General features: G+C 37.3%; 1 protein-coding gene across 1 annotated transcript in view; it reads right to left on the reverse strand.

Annotated features, from left to right (window-relative positions):
• The window catches only part of CPD (carboxypeptidase D), a 74,984-nt gene that overhangs the window by 26,822 nt on the left and 26,620 nt on the right, over positions 1-21,542 (reverse strand). The window contains exons 3-8 of the mRNA XM_032322339.1: positions 17,265-17,407; positions 16,510-16,679; positions 15,309-15,658; positions 14,547-14,738; positions 12,866-13,033; positions 3,711-3,820 (exon numbers count right to left, since the gene is read on the reverse strand). Of these exons, the coding sequence (XP_032178230.1) occupies positions 3,711-3,820; positions 12,866-13,033; positions 14,547-14,738; positions 15,309-15,658; positions 16,510-16,679; positions 17,265-17,407 (1,133 nt within the window). The remainder of the gene's footprint in view (positions 1-3,710; positions 3,821-12,865; positions 13,034-14,546; positions 14,739-15,308; positions 15,659-16,509; positions 16,680-17,264; positions 17,408-21,542) is intronic.

Below are 21,542 nucleotides of genomic sequence, written 5' to 3' on the forward strand. Positions count from 1 at the left end.
TTTAATTCGCATATCCCTCATGGCTAATGATATTAAGTCTCTTTTTGTGTACTTCTTGGTAATCTGTGTATCTTCTTTGGAGAAATGTGGATTCAAATCCTTACTCATTTTTCAATTAGGTTGCCTTTTTATTATCTAGTTATAGGAGTTCTTCCTATATTCTAGATATAAGATTCTTAAAGATTATTTATTTATTTATTTGACAGACAGAGATCACAGGTAGGCAGAGAGGCAGGCAGAGAGAGAGGAAGGGAAGCAGGCTCCCTGCTGAGCAGAGAGCCAGATGCGGGACTTGATCGTAGGACCCTGGGATCACAACCTGAGCCGAAGGCAGAGGCTTTAACCCACTGAGCCACCCAGGCGACCCTAGATACAAGATTCTTATCAGACATATAATTTTCTCCTATTTTGTGGGTTGTCTTTGTATTTCCTTGATACTCTGTTATGTGTTTTGAATTCTATCTCCCCAAGAAGATATACTGAAGTCCTAACCCCCAAAGACTTCAGAATATGTATTTGATTGCAGAGGTAATCACACTGAAATGAGGTAATTAGAGTAAGCCCTAATCCCACATGTCTGATATCTTTATAAAAAGGGAAAATTTGGTTATAGACATAGGGAGAATGCCACGTGAAGACAGAGGACTGGAGTACTCAATCTAGAAGTCAATGAATGCCAAAGATTGCCAGCAAACACTGGAAGCTAGGAAGAGACAAGGAAGGATTCCCCTACAGCCTTCAGAAAGAGCTTACCCTTGCCAGCATCTTTATTTTGGACTTCTAGACTCTAGAACAATGAGAAAATAAGTGTCTGCTGCTTTAGGGCAACCAGCTGGTGAAACTTTGTTGCAGCAACTATCGGAAACTAATACGGTAACCTCGGTAGCAAAAAAATGTTTTAATATTTGATGATATCCAATGTATCTTTTTTTGGGTCACTTGTGCTCTAGGAAACCAGTGTCTAACCCAATGTCACAAAGATTTATTCCTGTATTTTTTCTAAAAGTTTTATAGGCTTAGCTCTTACATTTAGGACTATGATCCATTTTGAGATAATTTTGGAATATGATGTGAGGAAGGGACCCAAATTCATTATTTTACGTGTGCTTATTTAGTTTTCATATCACCATTTATTGGAAAGATTATTCTTTCTCCACTGAATTGTCTTGGTGCCCTTGTCAAAAAATCAACTGAACATACAAATAAGAGATTATTTCTGTACTCAATTTTAATTCACTGATCTTTAGTTATGTCAGTATGGCAGTATCTTAATTACTGTAGTTGTGTAGTAAGTTTGAAATTGTATAGTTGTGTAGTAAGTATGAGGTCTTTAGCTCTTATAAGTTCTTTTTGTTTTAGAGATGATTTTGTCTTGTACTCTTCCTATCTTTTTTTTTCTATTTCTGTTTTCATTTTTTAAATAGCTGAGCCTACACGGTTTTTCATATACTCAAGTGTGTTTGGGTATATTTAATCTGTTTGGAGTGTTTGACTTACAGTTTTTTTTCTGCTTCTTGATCATTTTTTGGTGATAGTTCAGGTTTCCTTAGACAATAGGTACAAAATTTCATTTCCTAATTTTCTCAAATAGTTCTCCATGGATTTTACTAATCTTGTGCTCATTTTTATGATACTGGGCTGTTATACATAAAATTCTTAGTTAAGGGTGCCCTTTTCTGTCAGTCTAGCAGTCAAGGTACTTTAGCTTGTTTTTGTTTTATCTGCCTTGATGTTAAGGGTACAGCTGTGAGTCTCCTGATTTTATGGTTTTCTTCTGTCTTGTATAATCCTACACCTCCCATTCTTTCTTTTTTTCCTCTTCACTGTCCAATTACACCAAAGGGCATTTCTTCATTTCTTTTTGCCTTTTTTTCTGCCCCAGAAGTTAAGAGTTTGAAAGATTTCCCTTTAAATCCATCTATCTTTTTAAATTATGTCTGTCCCTTTAAATTGCACCAGATCTTGTAAGTTGTATATACTTTGAAATCTCTTCCCAATATTCCAGTACTCTCATCTGCCCAGCTGCTTCTTTATTTAGGTTTCAGATTTTGGGTGTACTTTTATGTTTGGTGATCATTCCATCACCTTCAGGCCTACCCTTCATTAGTTCCCCTCTTCTGTCTTTGCAGATTGTCTTGGTTTGCTTTTCCTCACCATGAAGCTATATGGCAGGGCACAAGGGGGATTGATAGATCATGACAGATCATGGCTAAGAGAAAGGAGGCTGTGAGTAAAGAGTGAGGTTTTTAATTATCACCTTTCCCATTTACAACAGAAGAAATGGAGGCATAAGATTTCAGAAGAAGCAGGATGTGGTGGGATCAAGAAATGGAGGAAAATATGGGAAAGTCACAAATTGGTAATAACAGAGAAGACATTATCTGAATGAACTCACATCAGATTATTCAAAGGTATACTTAGTCAAGGCAAAGTGATCTACTAAGAATAAGGAGAGTAAAGCTGGGATTTGGAGGTTCAGATAGAGGACAAAAGTTTAGAATCATCCAAGTGGGAAATGAGCCAAAGAGTCAAGGAGCAAAACATGAAATACTGCCAAGGAGAATTGAGGGCTCTGCTGAGGTTAGAGAGCATAGATACAGTGTGGTCAATTTCCATGACTTGCGACTTTTCTGGGATATAGTGGTAATTACTGTGGATTGGACACTGGCAAGGCAGGTAGGTCAAAAGGGTATCCCAAGGTGTGAGTGAGAGTATCACTGAAAGGGATGTCCGTAAGTAGTGGGATAGAAAGTAAAATCAAAAGAATTAAAGGTCAAAGAAAACAAAAACAAAAAGGGCACCTGGGTGGCTCAGTCGATTAAGTGTCTGCCTTTGGCTCAAGTCATGGTCCTAGGGCCCTGGGATGGAGCCCTTGTCAGGCTCCCTGCTCAGCAGGGAGTCTACTTCTCCCTCTCCGTCTCTCCCCCCTGCTCAAGTGTGCTCATGTTCTTTCTCTCTCTAATAAATAAATAAAATCTTAAAAAAAAAAGAAAACAAAAAGAGGCTAAGGAACTCAAAGTCACAATGAGGATAAAAAGAAGAACTATAATATCAGGCACCAAATTTGATGGGGATATGAGCAAAATCTGATCATTTAATTTTTATTTTGATTATTCAGAGGGTGTAATATTCTCTTATGCCATGAACATCCCTCTACTCCTGGTGTGCCCAAACAGAAGGCAACTATTTTTTAAAGTGTAATAATAGATATATTCTCTTGTTAGAAACTCCCAACAATCTCACAATGAAGGCACAGGCAATGTGAAATGACAGCAGGCTGTGATTGAGACCATAGAGTTGCAGTGTTAATATTTTATTTACAAAAGCAGTTAATGGGCTGGATTTGGCCCTAGAGCTGGAGCTTGTCAACCTCTACCTTAGACTACAAGTAGGTTTATAATTAAATACTAGCCAAATGAAATAAACCAGCATGCTAATTTATATTACCATGTTTAGTTTATTATGATTCAGGTGCTATGCTAAAAATTGTAGACAAAAAGACATTACTTGACATTAAAGGCTAATGGAGAAATATGTAGTATAATCAAAGTAAGGTAGAAAACAGTAGAAAAGGCAGTTAAGACTGACTGAAAGGAATCATGGAAAGCTTAACCAAAGAAAGCACTTGACCAGAGTCTTACCTGACTTTGTTTCAACCCATTTTTTAAATTAATGAATCTGAGAGTACTTTTGTTTAAACACAAACTTACCTTGGAATAAGAAAGTGCTATTTGTTGAAACACAGCATCATCTGGTGATTTACTATATGTGGCAAGCCCTTGTTCATCATCATCAAAAGGGTAGTTCACTACCAAAGAACCTGCAATGGGAAAAAAGGAAAATGTATCATGTTATCGCCTTCAAGATGGGTACCAACATAAAGTACACTTTGACAACAGTACCAATAGAAATGCCAAGAGAAAAAACCAATACAATTTTCCAAGGCTTATTTCCTCATCAGAAATAAAAAAGTTGCTAATTTCCTCAATGGAAAATCCACTGGATAAGTGAAATATTAAATAGCTATGCATGACACTTAAAGGTTGCCTTAACTAGAAAGGTCTTAGGAATGTACCTGAACTTCTAGGTATAATTTATGTCAGAGCCAAAACCAGAAGTATACAGGCTTAATTTAAACAGTTTTACAATATATTGGATCAGAAAAAATGAGCAAAATGTGATACTCTTCTAGTAAAGTTCAGTCATTTATAATGTCATGGAATTTTAAAATAAGAAAGGATCCTTGAAGGTCAACTAATCCAGCCTCTTCATTTTGCAGATGTGGAGTCTAAAATAGAGGGGTGAAATGACATGTATGAATAGCAGAGCCAGCCCTACACTCAGTAAAAAATGCTAAAATTTCCCTTACTTCCCTTATGCAGAGCCGGCCCTACACTCAGTAAAAAATGCTAAAATTTCCCTTATGCTCACATTAGAAATTAGTTAATTGGAGTGGCATTGTATGATTTTTCATGACCTAAGGTAAAGAAACTGATGCTTTAAAGCATATATAAATGATATCAAGTCCCTTCATGCTCCTCATAGGGCATAAAGAAGTTAGGGTATTTCTCAGGTAAGAGCCCTGAGCTACATATGCCTACTCTCCTACCCCAAGATGAAATCCCTTATTTTTCTATTTGTCACATGGTTTTCATTTGTTCATCTGTCCATACAGCCTATCACTGCTAAGCCATAGATAGATATTTGCCCTTTTTATCAGGCCACTTCATGGGAATGGAATTGAAAGAACATACTCAATTTGAATTCAGATGAAGTAATCTTGTGGTAACAAATACCAGCAAACACTGACACAGAAAAAAAAAAAAATTCTTTAAGAAGTATGAAGAACTATGCTTATTCTATTCCCCAAAATAGTTCTAACAAAAACAAGTACATTTCAATACCTCTTCCTAGACAAATTTAATGTGTCAAAAAAATTTAATTTCACCCCAGAATTATGACCCATATCTAAAAATTCAAACAGAAAAAAGTCAACATCAACTTCTAGTCAGTACTGTTTTTCCAACAGCCAATTTTCTAAGGAAAGAAAAAAAAGGTCATAAAAGACTTATTTCTGTGAAACAGTCTATTTTTAAAAAATAATTAGTATCAACCTAAAAAGCAGGAACAATGAAAAAATAAATTTGACTTCATCAAAATTAAAAACTTTTGTGTGTCAAGGACATTATTAAGAAAGCTAAAATTTTTAAAAAGTTAAAATATAATCTATAGAACAGAGAACAGGAGAAAATATTTCAAAATCAGCAATTGGATAAGGGTCTAGAATCTAAACTATATAAAGAATTCTTTCATCTCAACGAAAAGACAAAAAATTTCACATTGGCAAAAGACTTGAGCAGATATTTCTCCAAAGTAGATACACAAATGGCCAAGTACAAGAAAAGATGCTCATTATTAGTCATCAGAGAAATGAAAGTGAAAACTACAATGAAATACCACTCTTTAGCCACTAAAATGGCTATAATATAAAAAACAGAAAATAATAAGCGTTGATGAGGATATAGAAAAACTGGAACCCTCATACATTGCCAGGAATGTAGAGTGGTATGGCAACTGTGGAAATCAGTTTGGTAGTTCCTTAAACAGATAAAGAGGCAATCATCATATGATGGCTTTTCCATCAAAAAGCTAAAACATGGCTGAATGAAATAAGTCAGTCAGAAAAAGACAAATACCATATGATTTCACTCATATGTGGAACTGAAGAAACAAAACAAATGAACATAGAAAAAGAGACAGACAAAAAACAGACTCTTAACTATAGAGGACAAACTGAGGATTACCAGAGGGAAGCTTGGTAGGGGGTTGGGGGAAATAGGTGAAGGGGATTAAGAGTACACTTATCATGACGAGCACTAAGTAATGTAGAAAGTTGTTGAATCACTATATCATACATCTGAAACTAATATAACACTATATGTTAACCACACTGGAATTAAACTTTTTTTTAAAAAGCACTAAACATGGAATTACTCAAAAGCATTGAAAGCAGGGACTCAGATATTTTATACTATTGTTCACAGCAATATTATTCATAATAGTGAGCAAGTGGAAACAACCCAAATGTCCTTCAGTGGAAAAATGGATAAATAAATATACCTATGTACAATGAAATATACATACAATGAAATATTATTTGCCCATAAAAAGGAATGAAGTACTACTAATAAATGCTACAATCTAAATGAACTTGAAAACATTATGTTAAGCGAAAGTAGACATAAAAGATCATATATTGCATGACACAATTTCTATGAAATATTCAAAACAGGCAAGTCCACAGAGACAGAATACCGACTGGTTGTTAGCAGGGCTTGAGGGGAGGGGAAAATAGGAAGGAATTGCTTAGTAGGTAAGAAATTTCCTTTTGGGGAGGAAAAATGTTTTAGAGCTAAATAGAGATGGTGGTTGCACAACACTGTGAATACACAAAATGTCACTGAATTATTCACTTTAACATGATTAATTTTTTTTTGTATGAATTTTACTTCAATACAAAAATTGTATCAAAATTTACAAAGAGGAATTTTACTATTCTCTATATTCTTTCAAAATCCTGGGGCACTTGGGTGGCTCAGTTGGTTATGCATCTGCCTTGGGCTCAGGTCATGATCCCAGGGTCCTAGGATCGAGTCCCATATTGGGCTCTCCACTCAGCGGGAGCTTGCTTCTCCCTCTCCCTCTGCCTGCCACTCCCCCTGCTTGTGTGCACTCTCTCTCTTTCTCATAAATAAATAAAATCTTTAAAAAACAAAACAAGACAAAATCCATCTAAATTTTTGACACCAAAGATATCCTCTTTTAAATTTCTCTGCTAAGATTTCAAAACTCACTTGAAGATTTCATGATAAGAAAACAAAATAAATCATTGAGAGGGAGGGGTAGATGGTGGTAGAATAGGAGAACCACAGGCTCACTGCATCCCATGAATACAGCTAGAAAACTATCAAATCATCCTAAATACCCCAGAAATCAATCTGAAGTCTGGCACAACAAATTCCACAACTAAACATAGAGAAGAGGCCACACAGAAGAAGGTAGGAAATGTGGAGACATGGTTTAGGAGAGAAATGGATCATGGCCGCTGCAGTGGAGAGAGAACCATAGTTGCAGAGAAGGTCGAGAGACAGAGGGATGCACAGGGGAAAACAAACCCCCATAGCAATTGGTTTGGAAAGCAAAAAGGCCTGAATTCCACGAGTCCTTGTAACCAGTGGGGCTTAAAGCCTGGAGTTTTAAATGTCAGCATGCTTGGCTCTGGGAGAGCTTAAAGGACATTGGGGCTGCTCTTTAAGAGAAGGCAGGGGAAATTGTGTGCGGACATGCAGCATGGAAGCAGCGATCTGAAGAGCACCTGGGGCACAAGGAGGGGAGGTTACTTGCTCATCTCAGACTGTGCCCCAGAGAGGCAGCATTTACTGAGAGACTTCTCCAGGAACAAAGAAACTGGCCAGAGCAATCTCCCTCCCCCATTCCTCAGCATAAGCACAGGGCCACCTGTGGGAACCAGTGCAGCATTGACACTCACTACCTAACTTGCTTACACCAAGCTCTATCCCCCCATTCCTCCACCCTCCCACCTCCGTGCTCTGGAAGAGCCACCCTTCCCAGTCTCACTTGCTTGAGTTCCAACCCCATGGACCCTCACCCCGGAAGACTGGCCTAAGCCCTTGCCCACAATGTGTCTCCTGAACTGGGAATTCTGTAGGGCCCCAGTCCCAGTGGTGGTGGCAACAGGTCTCATCTCACAAGCAAACAAGAGCATATCTAGTTAAAACTCACCTCATTCAAGACAGGGACCAAATACTGCCCACAACAGGCAAAGAGAGCCTCTGCAGGCAACTGGCCTGAAGGATAAAGCAACCAGGACAAAACAGCAGAGCACACATAGCACACATTGAAGATAACTCCTAGACACACCAGGCTTCTAGGGGAAGAAGGGATGATACACAGAGCAGAACAATACTAGACCTTTTTATAAGGCCCTTATCCTCAAGATAGGAAATGTAGCTAACTTTCCTAATGCACAGAAACAGGCACAGAGACTTAGACAAAATGAGAAGACAGAGATATGTATCCCAAATGAAACAATAGGACAAGGCTAGAGCTGGAGATCTAAACAAAGCAGATATAAATAACATGGCTGATAAAGAATTTAAAGCAATGATTATAAGGATACTCACTGGACTTGAGAAAAGAGCAGAGGACATCAGTGGGACCATTAACACAGAGAAAAGGAATAACAGCAGAGTTAAAGGGGTCAATAAATTAAATATTTGATGGAATGAACAGACCTAGAAGACAGAGTAATGGAAAGTAATAATGTTGAACAAAGGAGAGAAAAAAAATTATGCAAAACAAGTCCAGACTTAGGGAACTCAGTGACTCCATCAGACACAAAAAGATTTGTATTATAGGGCGCCTGGGTGGCTCAGTTGTTAAGTGTCTGCCTTTGGCTCAGGTCATGATCCCAGGGTCTGGGATCGAGTCCTACATCAGGCTCCTGGCTCAGCGGGAAGCCTACTTCTCCTTCTCCCACTCCCCTTGCTTGTGTTCCTCTCCCATGGTCTCTCTCTCTGTTAAGAAAAAAAGATTTGTATTATAGGAGTCCCAGAGGAAGAAAGTGAGAAAGGGGGACAGAGAATTTATTTGAAGAAATAACAGCTAAAAACTGCCCTACTCTGGGGAAGGAAACAGATATCCAGATCCAGGAAGCACAGAGATCCCCCAACAAAATCAACAAAAGCAGATCCACACCAAGATATATTGTAATTAAGGGACGCCTGGGTGGCTCAGTGGGTTGAGGCCTCTGCCTTCGGCTCAGGTCATGATCCCAAGGTTCTGGGATTGAGCCCTGCATCAGGCTCTCTGCTCGGCGGGGAGCCTGCTTCCTCCTCTCTGCCTGATTCCTCCTCTCTGCCTGCTTCTCTGCCTACTTGTGATCTCTGTCTGTCAAATTAATAAATAAAATCTTAAAAAAAAGATATATTGTAATTAAAATGGCAAAATACACTGATAAAGAAAAAATATTAAAAGCAGCAAGACAAAAGACAGTTACATACAAAGGAAACCCCATAAAGCTATCAGCAGATTTTTCAGCAGGAACCTCCCAAGTCAGAAAGGAGGGGCATAATAGTGCTAAATGGGAAAAACCTACAACCAAGAATACTCTATCCGGCAAGGCTATCATTCAGAATGGAAGAAGAGATAAAGATTTTCCCAAATGAACAAAAACTAAAGTAGAGTTCGTGACCAGTAAAGCATCCCTAAAAGAAATATGAAAGGAGACTCCCTGAGTAAAAAAGGAGAGAAAAATAAAAAACAAACCTAATGGTAACCACAGTTCACAAATTCATAAATTTGCAAAGAATAAAGAGAAAGAAATCCGAATATATCACAAACCATGGAGGACAGGAAATATTCAGAAAAAATCTTCAGAAACAACCATAAAACAAATAATAAAATGGCAATGAATACATATTTATCAATAATTACTCTGAATATAAACAGACTAAATGCTCCAGTCAAAAGACAGAGAGTGACAGAATGGATAAAAAACAAGATACATCTATATGCTGTCTACAAGAGACTCATTTTAGGCCTAAAGACGGCTGCAGACTGAAAGTGAGGGAAATGGAAAAACAAACATCTATCATACAAATGGATGTCAAAAGAAAGCCAGAGTAACGATACTTAATCAGACAAAATAGACTTTAAAACAAAGACTACTGGGCGCTGGGTGGCTCAGTTAGTTAAGTGACTGCCTTCAGCTCAGGTCATGATCCTGGAATCCCGGAATCATGTCCCACATTGGGCTCCCTGCTCAGCGGGTACTCTGCTTCTCTCTTTGACCCTCCCCCTTCTCATGCTCTCTCTTGCTCTTTCTCTCTCAAATAAATAAATAAAATCTTTTAAAAATAAATAAATGAAAAAATAAAGACTGTAATAAGAGACAAAGAAGGACACTATAGAGTAATAAAGGTGATGATCCAACAAGAAGATGTAACAATGGTAAATATTTATGCACCCAGGGATTCCTGGATCAGTCAGTTAAGTGTCTGCCTTTGGCTCAGATAATGATCCCAGGGTGCTGGGATCAAGTTGTACATCGGGCTCCTTGCTCAGCAGGGAGCTTGCTTCTCCCTCTGCCTGCCGTTCCCCATGCTTGTGCTCTCTCTCTCTCTAACAAATAAATAAGTAAAATCCTCAGAATATATATTTATGTACCCAATAGAGGGCACTCAAATACATAAAATAGTAATACACATAAAGGAACTAATTGATAATAACACAGTAATTGGGGACTTTAACACTCCACTTATATCAATGAACAGATCATCTAAACAGAAAATCAACAAGGAAACAATGGCTTTGAATGATACACTGGACCAGCTGGATTTAACAGATATATTCATCCTAAAACAGCGGAATACACATTCTTTCCAACTGCACATGTTATACTCTCCAGAACAGATCACATATTGAGCCACACAGCAAGTCTCAACAAACTGAAAAAGACAGAAGTCATACCATGCATCTTTTCTGACCACAATGCTATGAAATTAGAAGTTAACCACAAGAAAAAAATCTGGAAAGACCACAAATACATGGAGGTTAAATAGTATGTTTCTAAAAAATAGATAGGTCAATCAGAAAATAAAAGAAAAATAAAAAAGTACATAGAAACAAATGAAAAATAAAAACACACTCATTCAAAACCTCTGAGATGCAGCAAAAGTGGTTCTAAGAGGGAACTTTATAGCAAAATATGTCCTGGAAAGAAACAAGTCCACATGATTGAAGATGTATCTCCCATCATGCCAAGGTCTTGATACCACATATGTCAATCTCTAAATTATGTTCATTGGAATGGAGCTAGTATTATAAACATCGTAAGTGTGTACTGTCATTCTAAAATCACAGGTAAAAAGAATTAAAAAAAAATAAATAACATGGCAGGTTAATCTACAGTCCATCAAATTTCAACTCTGATACTTTATTAGATAATCCAACATATGTTGACACTTAATTACTTCCCTTACCCTTGATGCTAATACCTTTGCTCTTTAAAACAAAGACAAAACAACACAAAAATCCAGCTTTATTGAACAGTTGACCCCTAAATAACAGGGGCTTGAATTGCATGGATCCACTTACATGCAGACTTTTATCAATATAATACTATATGTGTATTTCTTAATGATTTTGTAGAAATGAATTAATGTATTTCTAAAAACGATTTTCTTGGTAACATAAATTTGTTTTCAAGCTTACTTTATTCTAAGCATACAGTATATAATACACATAACATACAGAATACATGTTAATCAACTGTTGTTATCAGTAAGGCTTCTGGCCAACAGTGGACTGTTACTAGTTAAGTCTGGGGGAAGTCAAAAGTTATACATGCATTTCCAACTGCACATGGGCTAGCCCCCTTAACTCTCATGTTGTTTGGGGGTCAACCGTAATTCACGTAACATATAATCCATCCATTTAAAGTATATAATTCAATGTTGTTTAGTACATTCACAGGGTTGTACAACCATCATTACTATCTAATTATAGATCATTTCATCATGCCAGAAGAAAACCCTGTACCCATTAGCAGTCACTCCCATTTCCTCCCACCATTGTTCACCATAGCCTGAGGCAACCATGAATCTGTTATCTATCTCTATACATTTACCTGCTCTGAACATTTCATAAAATGTAATCATGTAACATATGGTTTTTGGTGACTGGTTTCTACCACTTAGCATATTTTCAAGGTTCATTTATGTCGTAAAATGCATCAGGACTGCATTGCTTTTCACAGTCAAATAATAATCAATTGTATGAGTATACTATATTTTATTTGGCCACTCATCAGGTGATGGATATTTGGGTTATTTATACTTTTAGGTTATTATGAATAATGCTACTATGAATATTCATGTACAAGTTTACTTGCAGACATATGTTTTCAGTTCTCTTTGGTATTTACACTTTCACTCTTACTCATATAGCCCTAGTCAAACATTGTGATGATTTTTAATCTTGACCTCTCATCCTATCCAACTGACCAATTCCTGCTGAATTCTATGAAACTATATACGCCCAAACACTACAGAAGGATGAGGCCATTGTGCTACAGTTTAATTCGTAGCAAGGCAAAAATAAGGGAATGTCTTCTAAACTTACATAAAAGAGTATTAAATTCTAGTGAATAGGACTAAAAATTTCCAGTTTGTTAGTGTTTAATTTCTCTGAATGACAGAGAGTATGTTACCAAATTCCCACTGAGAGGAATGAATATAAATGAATATAAAACACATGTGAAGGATACATATAAAACACTTGAATAACTAAGTGAGGGTGGGGGAGAGAGAGAAGAAGGAGAGAGGAAGAAGAATGTAGGAGGGAGGATAGGGGAGGGGAAGAGTAGGAAAGAAAAGGGGGAAAATAGGAAATTTGCTTAAAAAGCAATGAGACAAGATGGGATCAGGAGGGAGACAAACCATAAGACTCTTAATCTTAAAAAACAAACTGAGTGTTGCGGTGGGGGCGGGGCATGTAGGGAGAAGGTGGTTGGGTTATGGACTTTGGGGAAGGTATGTGCTGTGAAGTGTGTAAACCTGGCGATTCACAGACCTGTACCCCTGGGGTTAATAATACATTATATGTTAATTAAAAAAATTTTTTTAAAAAGCAATGAGAAAAGATCTTTATTATTTTCTGCTGTAAAATCGGTAATAGGATACCCATTTTAAGAAAGCCTGAAACTATAAACAGGTAACATTCCACCAGGATTTTCAAATGCTCTCAATAAGAATTAATTACTGGAGTATCAGGTTGCTATTACCTCCATGCAGGTTTGCTGACAGTACAAATGGATAGGACTTCATCCAGCTCATTACAGCGATAGTTTCCGGCTGGGTAGGATCTGTGATCTGAAAGAACTGGTCTGGGAAATTTCGGTTCAGGTCAAAGTTGTTGCTGTTGTTTCTGCCAATTACACTTACTGAATCTCCTGTATGATAAAGTATTTAAATTTAAGCCATGTTTCACTTACATTTTAACCCAACACATAATATTTCAGCTATCTTAATCCAAAAGTAAATGTGAACACATCAGTCTTCACTACGAGTAATCACACTATGATTAAACTGAAAAATACATTTTTCGGTATTGCACATTAAAAAATTGTATCTCCTCCAGATCTTTTCACCAGAAAGGTGAAACCATTATCCTTTCTTTTCTGCCCTCTGTCCATACTTTAAGGGGAAGAAAAAATCCAACTAGAGAAATTATATTAAAGTACTGGCTCAAAAAAAAGTATTGCTCAATTGCCAATAATCTATACACTGACACGATCACAATGTCGAGGGGACACGACTGATCAGAGGGAGGTTCTGTTGTATAGGTATACACGTCACTTAGACATCCTAAAGAAACAGACAGAATGAAAAAAAGAAAACTGATATGCTTACATTAAAGTAATCACAAAAAGGTAGTCAGTCAAGAACACAGTTGGAAGTTTAACCTGATGAAGAAAGGGTTGAATCTAAATTTACTCTTTTTTAATAAGGAGTGGGAATCCTATTATAATCACAGCAATAAGGAAAATTTGCAAGTGAATGAGAAAAACCTACTGGGGGGTTCACTGGTAGTGAGTTGTTCCATCTCTCAGTAAAGGTCTCAAAAGAGGAATGTGGAGGGATTTGTGAGGCTGACAATAAGGAAGGTCCTTAGTGAAGTACACTGAATAATAAAAAATGGATTAACCTGCTGATTCGTTAGTTGATTCTCTCAGTGTTCAGTCAGTGAGAGCCATGTGGCTGCATATTCATATGGTGGTACCTACTCTACTCACTGGTATGATTGCCTGGACGTAACCGCGGGTGGGCAAAAACAGACTCTCACACTCCTAGTGTTGGGCATAAAGTGGCCCCTCTAAGCAACCTGCCCGCCACCCTCTTCTGACTATATTGCCCTGAGGCGGATATGGGCTGGCCCAGAGGAGGTAGAGGAATGGTAAGTCAATACCTCAGCAGGTTTAGAATATGCAGGGGGAGTACAACTGGGAGTCAATATAGAATCGCTGGCTTCAAAAGAGATTTGGTGTTGAGTTTTCACCTATGCGACAGTGTTCCCAATACAGTAATTTAACAAGATTACTGGGTAATGGTAATTTTTAAAAGCAATTAAACTTTTTAAATTAAGTTATTTGTTAACTTCTTATTTATCAAATAATTAAGTTATTTAAAATTATTGTTAAAATGGAAAAATTTATTAAAATCTTATATTATCTTTAGGAAATAAGAGCCATTACCGAAGTGGAGAACTCGATTAAATGTAAACCTGGTATCATAATTGTTGAATGAACTAGCCTATCTTATAAGAATACAAAAGCCAGAACAATTATATAAGAACAAAATAATAAATTCCAAGGAAACAACCAGTTCAAATTCTCTTTTACTCCCAAATAATCATGCTATATGATAACCAAAAAAGTTAAGCATTAATAGATAGCTATTCTTTACCTTCCTGGGCCTTTTCATACCCATCAGGATTCATGGAAGGCATAAGGTGAATTCTAGTGCTGCGGACTAAATCTGTCACTTCAGGGTCTGTTCCAAAGTTCTTACAAAGGTATTCAATGAGGTTCAATAGCAGTTCCCGTCCGACCACTTCATTTCCATGCATGTTTCCAATGTACTTAAATTCTGGTTCACCTAAAAACAAAATAATTACAAGGAAGAGTTTCTTTCCTTTTTATTTTACCATGGACTCTATTTTTTCCCCTACATATGTAAGACCTTGAAAATTTAAGAAAAGATATATTTTGGCAAAAGAAACAGGAAAAAGTATCTTATAAAGCAGGTTCTTTACTAATATACATCTGCGCAGGTTCAAAGCATACACACATGCACACACATGCCATATAATATGAAAAAGATATATTTTGGCAAAAGAAACATGAAAAAGTATCTTATAAAGCAGGTTCTTTACTAATATACATCTGCACAGGTTCAAAGCATACACACATGCACACACATGCCATATAATATGAAAATAAAAATACCATTAGCAGAAAAAAATCTAATCTATGCAGTACATTAAATACCGTGCCTAATATGGATTATGAAATGGATTTTCTTTTTTTCTTGCAAAAGATTGGTTACATTTTCCTTGTTCCAGTTACACATACTTAAGGTGACTTTTCTAGATGAAACACAGAAATACGGTACATAGCTCTGAAAGGTACATAGCTCTGAAATTATGTATAAGACCATGCTTATTACCTGGTTCATGGACACCTGGGTTATCAGATATCTCCATTACATAAAGTTCCCTTGACTCTACTGATTTTCCTAATGAATAAAGCCGGGTGATGTTGGGATATTCATTGGCAAACCTTCTCAAGAAGATTTCCATATCAGGGAAATGGTGGTGGTGAAAGTCCTTTGGCTGAATTGGCTGGTGGAAGGATTGTGTTCCAGGAAGATTATTAAGCAGAGCGACCGTGCTAGCAGTTACTACCACCTCAGTTGTGTCAGGGATTACTGAAGCCACAGTTGGCCGAAGGGAAAAATTCACCTTTGTGGCCGGTCCTTCTTTCACTATTATATTATTAATTGTCAGTGGCATATACCTGAAAAAAAAAATTTTTTTTTTAAAAAGTAGGTGGCTTGGAGTTAAATTTAAACACAAAATGCTTTAACATTATAAAAGCACAACAGCCTTTTCATACTCTTACACTCGGTGTTCTATCAAAACTCAAACTAAATAAAGATAAATGGGTAAATTCCAGACTTTATGACATGATCTCAGAGAATCCCAGAGTAAGTCTTTAAAGAACTACTTCTCTTACCATCTTCTCAGTTCCACGTATTAGAATGCTTACCAAAAATTAGATGCAAAGGAAAGAATAATATGAAAGATGGAGGTCACTAACCCACCATAACAATTGCTACAGTACTCAAGGAAGGGATAAACCATTCAATCCTTTGCTGTGCCTTATCACATTGACATTCCAACTACTTTCCCAAATAGAAAAGCTCAAAATTAAATAAAACATTTTCAATTAAATCCTTAACAAACTGGGATTCCTGAAAGGTGGCTGGGGGAGGTAAGAAACCACTCATTTATTTCACGTATTAGAAAGCTGATGTTAGGGCAACTTTTTAAAATGTCTTTCCCAGAGCTCTGAGTTTTTTCTATTTTGGTACTCAGTTAGCTTTGAGGCAATGCTTTATACAGCTGACCATCTTTTTAAGCTTTTAAAACTGTGGTTCCTCAAAATTTTACAGTTATGCTTCCCATCCAGTTATACTGATAGACTATGTCCCAAGACTCCACAATACTATTTTTTCGCTGTAAAAGGGAAAAAATCAGAAAACAAGGAAAAAATAAAAGCCAGGTACAGTCAATAATGTTTCCTAGACTGTATTTCTCTCTTAGCTATAAACAGAGGCTTGGTATTTTCAGATTCTAAATTCTTACCCAGTTGAAACAGCTGTAATGTTGTAAGTTCCAGGGACAAGTAATCTGTGGAAATCACCAAATCTGCCTGTTGTGATATTATGATTAATACCAGCTACTGAGATGGTTGCATTCTCTAAACCAGATCCCGTTACTGAATCTTTAACAAATCCTTTAACTCCAATGTGAACCTAAAAAAACAGGAATCAAAGTAGACGGCTCAAAGACAATTTGGAAGGCAAGAGAACATCACCTCTCTCTGCATTGATGCTAGAATTTCTAAAAAAAATAAATAAGGTCGCGTCTCTATTTTGCTGAAATATTTTTCAATGCCTTCAAGTGAAAATAAAATATAGACAAAAAATATTGTCGCTTACACTTAACACATGTCTGACATGTAGACTAGTAATATGCTTTCGAAATTCCCTCTCCTCCAAACAAGACTTTTAATTTTCTCAACAAGTAATAATTTTTCATTAAGTAATAATTTCTGGTATATTCAATAGTATATTACCCTGCCTGATATTTAAATTAAACTGATGTCCATGGCTCATATAGTGGTAAAGGCTCTCTAGCAAATATGATCACATGACATTGTAAGAACCTGACAGTACAAATTTGGCTGATTATTTCAGTCTATAAAGTGTTCTAAGACAATCAGAGAAAGCCCTCCAGAGGAAAAGAACTGTTAAAGATTGTTACTCCAGTGCAACTGAATTTCTTCCTTATATCATCTGCTATTTCTATTCCCCAACCTTCCAGTCAGCTACTTTTACCTTTTCAATCAATGTGATCAAAGACTCACGATTGTTCTCCCATTCTTGTCGAAGCTGAGAAGCAGGTGGGTACTTGCAACAAGATAGTTCTAATGTGATCTCAAAACAGTTGGCCCACACATAATTGTAATCTTGCATACCACCTGTAACATAAGGGAAAATATGTTTATTCTCAGAAAGACCAAACAAATTAAATCAGCCATCTCTGCGTCTATAAATTTTCTTTTGAAAACATGGTTTGAAATTGGGGAAGGCTCTTGGATTACAGAGGAGACTAAGAAGGAAGGTTAAAGGAATATATGCTGAAAAGGAATATACATAAAGAAAATGTATTTGACTGACAGGATGAACAGTTAAGAAGAGTACAAACACACCAGTTAATAACAACAGTATAATGATAACAGCTCTACGTTTGGGTCTTTACCATATGCCAGACCTGTCCTACGAGCTTTAAGAATATTAACATTTAATCTTTACAAGTGTATAAGATAGGTATTATTTCACCCATTTTACAAATTTAAGAAGTAGGATAGACAGAGAGAGGTTAAGACTTTTGACAGCATGAGCATGAAAGGTATACATGATCTTAAAGTTGTGAAGGATGTTCATGCCTAAGCATTATTAAGTGCCTACTATTCTAACTGTACTTCCCTTTATCAAGAATGTAACAAGAGAAAAAAAAAGGCAAAATCTAGGGTGATGCAACTGCACAAATCAGGGGAGGGGAGAGAGGGTGAGACATAACAAACCCTTTCAAAATGTGTTCAATGGAAGAGGGAAGTAAAAAGGGGAATAAGCATCCACAGCAACCACTTTCACCACTTCTACACCCAGATAAGCCCTCATACTCGCTCTGTAGAAAGTTTATTACCTTACCATTCCTGTCACTTGATTTTTCAAATAAATTTTATTTTTTAAGGCAATTTTAGGTTCATAGCAAAATTGAGAAGGTACAGAGATCTTCCATGTTTCTACCATTACAGTATCATATAGTTTCATTGCCCTAAAAATCAACTGTGCCCCACCTACTAAGCCCTCCCCTTCCCTAACCTTTGGCAACCGCTAATCTTTTTATTATTTCCATATGGCTTGGCTTTTTCCAAAATGTCACAGAGTTGGGATAGCACAGTACATAGCCTTTTCAGATTGGTTCCTTTCATTTAGTAATAGGTACTGAAAGTTCCTCCATGTTTTTCCATGACTTGATAGTTTTCTTTTTAGTGCTAAATGATATGCCATTGTCTGGCTGTACCACAGTTTATCTTACCCGTTTACCTACTGAAGGATGTGTTGGTTGCTTCCAAGTTTTGACAATTATGAATTAACCCACTATAAACATCTGTATGCAGATTTTTGTGTGAACATACGTTTTCAACTCCTTTGGGTAAATACCAAGGAGCATAGCTGTTAGCATACAGTAAGAGTATGTTCGGTTTTTTAAGAAACCACCAAACTGTTTTCCAAAGTGGTTGCACCATTTTGCATTCCCCTATCACCAATGAAAGAGAGTTCCTGTTGCTTGACATTTTCATCAACCACTGTTCTGGATTTTGGCCATTCTCGATTTTGACCATTCTGGTAGGTAGGAAGTAGTAACTTGTTGCTTTTTTTTTTTTTTTTTTTTAAAGATTTTATTTATTTGAGAGAGAGAGCACGAGAGGGGGCAGTGTCAAAGGGAGATGCAGACTCCCTGCTGGGTAGGGAGCGCAATGTGGGACTCAATCCTGGGACTCCAGGATCATGATCTGAGCCAAAGGCCATCGCTTAACCAACTGAGACACCCAGGAGCCCGTAACTTATTGCTTTAATTTGTATTTCCCTGATGACATGCAATATGGAGCATCTTTTTTTTATTTATTTTTTTAAACTTTATTGATTTATTTGAGAGAGAGAGAACGCAGGGAGAGGGTCAGAGGGAGAAGCAGACTCTCTGCTGGGCAGGGAGCCCGATGCAATACAGGGCTTCATTCAGGACCCTGGATCACAACCTGAGCAGAAGGCAGAGGCTTAACTCACTGAGCCATCCAGGCACCCCACAACTTTCCTTGTTTGCCACCTGTATAACTCTTTTTATTTAAAGATTTTATTTATTAACTTGAGAGAGAGAGAGAGCAAGTGGGTGGAGGAGCAGAGGGACAAGCACACTCTGTCCTGAGCACAGAGCCCAATGCAGGGCTCAATCCCCCAACCCTGAGATCATGACCTGAGCCAAAATCAAGAATCAGATGTTCACCTGACTAAGCCACTCATGGGCCCGTCACCTGTGTAACTTCTTTGTTAAGGTGTCTGTTAAGGTCTTTGGCCCACTTTTTAATCAGGCTATTTTTTGCTGTTGAGTTTTAAGAGTTCTTCATGTATTTTAGATCACAGTCCTTTATCAGAGATGCTTTCTTCCTTTTTTGGGCACAATAATATTCTACTATATGTGTATACCACATTTTCTTTATCCAAATGTCAATGGACATTTAGGTTGTCTCTTGGCAACTGTAAATAAGGCTGCAGTGAATCTCAATGTGCAAATATCTTTTCATGATCCTGCTTCAATTCTTTTGTATATATACGCAGAAGCAGAACTGCTGAATCATATGGTAATTCTATTTCTAACTTTCTGAGGAAGCTCCATACTGTTTCCTATAGTAGCTACACTATTTTTATATTCCTACCAACCACGCAAAGGGTTCCAAATTCTCCACATCCCTACCAACATTTGCTATTTTTTTTTTAGATTGACCATCCCAAAGGAGTATAAAGTGGTAAGTTATTGAGGTTATGATTTGCTTTTCCCTGATGATTAGTGATATTGAACATCTTTCCATATATATGTTGGCCATTTGTATATTTTCTTTGAAGAAATGTCTATTCAAGTCCTTTGCCCACTTTTAATCAGATTACTTGAGGTTTGAGTTGTAGGAGTTTTTTACATATTCTAAATATTAACCCTTTATCAGATATACGGTTCACAAGTATTTTCCATAGGCTGCTTTTTTACTCTGTTGATTGCTTCCCTTGCCATACAGGACATTGGAGGGTTTTGAACAGAGGTGTGATATAATCTGAATTGCCTTTAAAAAAAAAAAAAAAAAGTAGGCTCCATGCCCAACATGGAGCCTAACGCAGGGCTTAAACTCATGATCCTGAGATCAAGACCTGAGCTGAGATCAAAAGCTGAACACTTAACTAACTGACCCACCCAGGTGTCCCATGAATTGCCTTTTTAAAGATCATTCTGACTGCTGGGTAGAGAATGACTCGGGGATGAGGAGCAAAAGGGGAAGCAGAGTGAAGAATTAGAAAAAAATGATGGCTTGGATCATAACTAAGATTTCTGCTGGTAGGGGAGATGAAGCAGACAGATCTGGATTTAGAAAGGATTTGTTTATACAGAATCAAGGACGACTTTTAGATTTTTAGCTAGGGAAACTAGGAAGATAGTAGTGCCATTAACTATCTGAAAGGAGAAGAACGAAGGTACAAGCTATGACATGCCTAAGCTCTGTCTTTGGTCCTCTTCTCTTATTTATTCCCTTGATGTCTCATGGTTTAAATATTATCTACATGCTGACAACTCTCAAATTTCTATCTCTAGAGAAGACCTCTTTCCCAGACTCCAGACTTGTACATCCAATTGCCTATTCAACATCTCTACTTGCATATCATAAACTTAAGGTACCTTCATCTTCTCCGAACTTGCTCCACCTGCAATCTCTCCTATCATGGCTAGTGGCACTTCCACTCTTCCAGCTGCTCAGGCCAAAAATCTTTGGAGTCACATTCCAATCTAAAGCATCGGAAATTCATGGTAGCTCTAACTGAAAAATCCAGAACCCAAAGATTTCTCCTCACCTCCATGGCTGCTGCCCTTTTACAAGCCACCATCCCTTCTTTGCCTGAATTTCTTCAATCACTCTTAACAGTTCTCCCTATACCTGCCCTTGCCCTTCTATATTCATTTCTCAACAGAGATGTGAAATTAATTCTGTTAAAATGTTAAGTCAGATGTTACTCTTTTGTATGACGACTCCCTTTTCCACTCAAACTAAAAGCCAAAGTCTTTACAGAGGCCTAAGGCCCCATGCGATTTGTCTTCTACCATTTCCCTTTCCCCTTTAACCTTCTTTCATACTCTCTCCATCACTGGCTCTGCATCTGCCACAATGGCCTCCCTGCAAGTTCACACACTGGGTACCTCCTGACTTCGGGTCTTTGCTCCAGCTACTTCCTTTGCCTGGTATGCTCTTCTCCCAGATATGCCTGCTTGACTAATTCCCTCATCTCCAC

Source organism: Mustela erminea, chromosome 18 (assembly GCF_009829155.1).
Source record: "Mustela erminea isolate mMusErm1 chromosome 18, mMusErm1.Pri, whole genome shotgun sequence".
NCBI lineage: Eukaryota > Metazoa > Chordata > Mammalia > Carnivora > Mustelidae > Mustela > Mustela erminea.